Raw genomic sequence first — 5,627 nt, forward strand, 5'->3', positions numbered from 1 at the left:
AGCTTTGATTTATATGAAGATTTTGTCTATGTTATATCAGAGAAAGTTGGGATATTTACTGTATAATGGAGAGCAACACCCTTTTCTCACTTTTCCTTGGACAAAAAACTTAAACCAGAAAGAATAAACCTCACGAGCATTGACATGGGTGTCACAGATTTACCAACAGATTTGTTTGCTAAGAAATCTTGATAGGCAATTGCTTCAGCAGTAGGTTAGCCAATTTCCATATATAAATCCTCACAAGACAATACAAGACAAGACCTAGCAAATCCAGGGTAAAAGTCATTCTAGATCTCTTCGACAAACATCCTAAGCGCATAAGGCTACATTATTTAGACGAATAGAAAGGTAATATAATTAAGCATCATCAAAAATTTATCTTTGATAATCTTCCTCTATAATTCAGCATTTGTAAATGTCAAGGAAATGATGAAGCTACTTGTCATTTGATGAAAAAGAAAAATAGAAGAAAAGATGATAGTCGAGTAGAAGATGAATCCGCAAGTGGTAGAATTTTCAAGATCATTTGAGGACATATTTAGATGAGCAAAGACTAAAAAATATGGCTGATCAAGTAGGGAAAGAACTTGAAGTGTCTAATCCCACCATTGTTAATGCACAGGTTGTGTCTACTGATGGTCAGGATCAAGTTGAGGTTGAAAACAATGCAACCAATTTGATCATTGTATTGCATATTGAGTCTGGACAACAACTAATTGCTGGAAACAGAGGTGTAGTAATACCTCGTATATTCAGACTAAGACTTGAACAGTTCAAAGAAAGTTATGAGATCTGAGCCTAAGAATTTTTGATGTGGTTAAGTATATTCATGAGAATTTTGTAATTACAAAAGGTTGACATCAAAAGTCGAAGTGAAAGTTGCCCGTAAGTTAAGTTTTTAGAATGCATTTGAATAAGGTCCAAATTCGAGTGACTGTTGCGACCTGTGTATTTAGAACTAGGGGGTGATATACCTATCAAATTAAAGGTCTATGAGTCTAGTTTTCAATGCCACAAGCCAATTGTAAATATGACATCGGAGTACAAAGTTATGCATGTTTTACTATGAACCTGCGCAATGCCCAACTGCATGCGGGTGGCACCTCTGAAGTTAAGCTTGCCAAACTTATATGTTTAAGCTAAAAAACTTGGGAATTCATTCATAACTCCCTTAGACAAAACTTGGACAGGTTCCTCTCAAATTTATCTCAAGTTTTCCTCCTCCTCTTTAAAGAAACTTCAAGGTAAGTTTAAGCTCGGGTTCTTCTTCCCCATTAATCATGTAGTGCTTGTATTGATTTTTCTTTGATTATAGTTGTTCAAAGATTACTTCAAGGTGAAGTAAATTAAAGAAATCAGAGGGGTTTGATAGCCAAGGTATGATCCTTCATCTACGATATTCTACGAGCTTGTGTGAGCATCTAAGGTAAGTTTCCGGTAAGATCTCACAAGACGATGATCAAAAGCCATGAGTTCACGTTATTATAGTTTGTAAAAGTGATTAAGGGACTATGTTCTTGTTCTATGGAGTTTTGGAAGGGTTTGGTCGCTCCTGTCGAGCTTGTATGTTGTTAAAAGGAGGTCGGGTGTGGAGTGCACTGTTGCTTCCAAACGCACACGCAAGCATACATGGTCATACAAGTACAGTTCAATATTCACATCAAGTCCAAAATATCTAAATGGGTACTTCTTTCTTTCAATACTTAGCCTAGTTTTAAGATCATTTCTCATGCATTTTAGAATACGTTTTCTTGAACTTCATTTCCATTAAAATGAATACGAATTTCTACAGTTTTGTACTTAAAATGGAGTGATCACTTTAACGTTTTGAAGAAGAAAATACCCATTTTTTGTTTAGACTTAGGAAACCATTTTAACTTTAGCAAATCTCATTTCTTTGTTGTCCTTATACCGCGACCTTTGAAAAAGAACAGTCTTAAAAATCATCAAGTTAAAGGATGGTTTTAACCAAACTTTAGAAATCAATTTGTGGCGATTTACCTAAGTAACTATGTGTTTCCTAAATTCTAACATTCATATGGGTTCCAATAATTCAGAAGTGTCATTCACAAATACATTTTTTCACAAAAAATGAATCAAATAAGAGGGAGTTTAGGATGGTGGGCCTACCTAAGCCCATCAGTTACTATTTTTACCCATAGTTGGGCCTTCACCATTTTTACCCATGGTTGGGCATTTATTGCAAATATTTGCTTCCCTTTCATTTCCCATACAGAATCGATTGAAAGACAGAATAGCTGGGCCTTTGGCCCAGTTAGGTTCATGCAAAGATATGGCCCAAATGGCCAGAGGTTGATTCACCTAAAACAGGTAGAAGATAAGAAATTAGTATACGTCTAAACACTGAGGCCCAAAATAAGCACAGTATGATACATGACATAGTAAAAGAATACTTAGAGAGGTATTGAAATACCAATCAAAGAAAACAGACAACTAAGGCTTGTATTTAGCATTTTTCAGTAAAGAAAAGGAAGAGGCCCAGAATTTAGCAGGATTTAATTAACATATCACTGTTTTAAGATGATATTCCTAATATACACTGAATATATCATCACAAACATGTTGAGACAGATATATAGTTGGATACACTTTTAATATGCCAATACACATCCTCCATACACCATATGGACAGCTTAACTCATAGAGGATTTCATGTAGGCACTAGTAGTCAAGATATAATCAAGCAATGCACAGGACCAGCATACAAGTAACATGTACTATGTACACTTGGTCACATGATTTCAAGCATTCCTCTACAAATCCCATAGAGTATCCATACAGACTCACATTTACTAAATACTGAATTTATCATGCTTCATACTCTTTCAAACATAGCCTGAGACTAGTAATACAACAACCAACAACTAGGCAATAGCATAGATCACATAACTTAAGAAACAGAGCCATTGAGGGAGCATACAAAGGGCCTAGTCATTTGTTAAGGCAGCTAAGATATTATTCTAGTCTTAATAGGTGCAGTTCCAAATTCAGCAGACATGATGGTCCTATTTTAGTGCCAACAAAGCATCTCTAAAAGGGAAAATGGGGGGAATTAGATGCCATTTGGTTTAAACAACATGTCACAAAGAAATGCAGTCTAGCAATATCATATAATCTTAAGATATATATGCTTCAGAAAAACACTTAAACTTAAGGAGAGATTGGCATGCTTCAGGTGTCCATATTGGTTTGAATCAAGGAAAGCTTAATATGCTAGTCATGTTATCAAGTCAAAAGGAAGCTCATAGACATTCTCAACATGTGTTCAGGTCAAAAACAGGCAATAACAGATATTACTAATATTCAACCCCAACAGTATACAATATAACCACTTCACAGTATTTAGTCATTTTTTAATCATGCTTAGCAAACCTCTAAGTTATATTGAAACAAGGTGGTAAACAAATATCATTGTTATTTAACCATAAGATCCTAAGTTTATACAATATGTAAAGATCAATCAGATATTCAGATCAAACAAAAGCTGTCTCAAGAGAGGGGTTTCATATTTAAACATGATCACTCTTAACAGGATCAACAACATTGTTCAAGTATGGTTTGACATGCTGAGTCCTTTTTACAACATTATTTGCCAAATCACAAGGTTTTGTCATAATAACAGGTCAAATGAACCCACAGTAAGGCCACATTTAGGCAAATGGTAGATAAGAAACAAAGCTAATAACTATCAGGCTACCAGGTCCAAACAAGCAACATTTCATCTAATCCAGCCTTAAATTGGTAACTTATAAGCCTATTTAACTAGTAGAGAGCACACATTCACCATGGACAGGTCACATTTAGAGGAAACAATACTTAAAAGCATGCTCAAACTAGATCAGATTGGACCTACAACAATCAGGCTTAAAGCAACAGGTTGTAACACACAAGGCATACATAGTTAGATTCAAAATAAGCTACAAGGGCTAGATAAACTGAACTAAACCATCATTCAAATAGTTCCAACTTCTCAAATCAGTACCTCGGGTAGAAGCACATCATTTATCTAATCATGTTTAATATATGAACAAATTCAACAACAAAATAAGGCTAGTCATATAAGTGAATTTGACTAACTCAAGCCAAAACAACCCATAACCAACATGTTCAATCAACTGAACTAAACCAGTACTCATAGATATACTTGGATGCTATGCTAACATAGAGGCATGCTAAACACCTCAAATTAATACACAAAACATATTTAACTAAACATATCAGGCCAGATTAACACCTAAACATGCTTAACTAAAAAAGCTTAACATAAACTTAACAAGCATCTTGATAGGCTATTAAACAGGACTAAACAATAAACACTATCTAACACAGAAGCAAAATAGCAAACAAATTGACATTTAATAACTAAAAAATGCAAAAAATATAGAAAGCAAAGGGAAATACCTCTTTGTTGTGCAGCCTTGGTTGAGATTTGAACTTGGAGAATCTAATTGTGCCCCCACCCCTCCCCCCACCCAAAATGCTCAGTACCACATAAAAGAAAAGAAAACTTTTTAAAATTTGAACTAAATCGAAAATTAAAGGTCTCAGGTATAAAAATACTAGAAACCCTAGGTATTCAATTTTTTTGCTTGTGAATATCAGGTGCCAGGTCTCCTAAATAGTGAAAATTAGGGCCCTATTTATAGAATGCCCAAGTCCCCAAAACCCTAGATGTAACGATGTGGGATAAATCCCAAAATGGGATTCCCTCCCCACATTCAAGTATTGTAGGGTCGAGATTGAGTCAAAATAAAGCATCAACGGTCATATTTCAACCAACAAAAATTAATCCAAAAGTTTCTTCACGAACCAACCAGAGCATGGTATTCAAATTCGAAACAAACAAGAACAATTAAAATTTTCACAGTGTTGACCGTTAATTCTGAGAAAAGTAAAGAAAAAATAGTGAAATGCAGAGGTTTATACCGCGTTTGGGGTGGTGTTAGGTGAGAGAAGGTGGAAACATTTATTATTTCCCCTTCTCGGCCTTGCAAAGTGCTGAAAAAGCATTGTACATCTTCCATATTTCCATTTCTAGAGAGAATGACGAGGATAGAGAAGGCAAAAGCCATGGAGGCTAGGGTTTTAGGAGAGGGAGAAGGGAAAAGACGCTAAGGGTTCGTTTGGTTTGAGGACGAGTGTAAAATGAAAGGGGGTAAGGGGCTTTGCCCCTGTTATGTGAAGATTTGGGCTGGGTCATGCCCTTTTGGGCCTGGACTCGATCCTAATCAAAGGAATATGTTATATCCCGTATTTTGAACAACGGGACAACATGAGCGAACTACGATAAGTTGGGGACATGACTATCCCGAGATACGAAGTAGAGACTTTTGTATGCTTAAAGGCTTAAGTTGTGTATGATTTCATTGGGATGAAAATGTTAGGGAAACATTTGGGAACAATTCCATTTTTAGTAAGTATTCTATTTTTGGAAAGTTGAAAATTCAAAAAAAAAAAAAAAAGAGAAAATAAGGCACCATGTGGCCGGCCACCTTAGGTGTGGGCCATGGCCACATGGATGATCAATATATGGCCACTTAAAGGATGACTTAGTCATCTTATACACCATTTCAACACTTAGAAAAATTCTAGAAAAATCAAGA

General features: G+C 35.6%; 1 protein-coding gene across 1 annotated transcript; it reads right to left on the minus strand.

The window, feature by feature from the left end:
• Positions 1–2,017: 2,017 nt before the first annotated feature.
• On the minus strand, positions 2,018–5,165 carry LOC132042844 (uncharacterized). The gene is made up of 4 exons (XM_059433356.1): positions 4,951–5,165; positions 4,793–4,824; positions 4,426–4,457; positions 2,018–2,325 (listed from the first exon to the last, which is right to left on the minus strand). Exons 1-4 carry the CDS (start codon positions 5,094–5,096, stop codon positions 2,143–2,145), a joined length of 393 nt encoding a protein of 130 aa, XP_059289339.1. The 5' UTR covers positions 5,097–5,165; the 3' UTR covers positions 2,018–2,142.
• Positions 5,166–5,627: the final 462 nt, after the last annotated feature.

This window comes from Lycium ferocissimum, unplaced genomic scaffold (genome assembly GCF_029784015.1).
Source record: "Lycium ferocissimum isolate CSIRO_LF1 unplaced genomic scaffold, AGI_CSIRO_Lferr_CH_V1 ctg18362, whole genome shotgun sequence".
Classification (NCBI taxonomy): Eukaryota; Viridiplantae; Streptophyta; class Magnoliopsida; order Solanales; family Solanaceae; genus Lycium; species Lycium ferocissimum.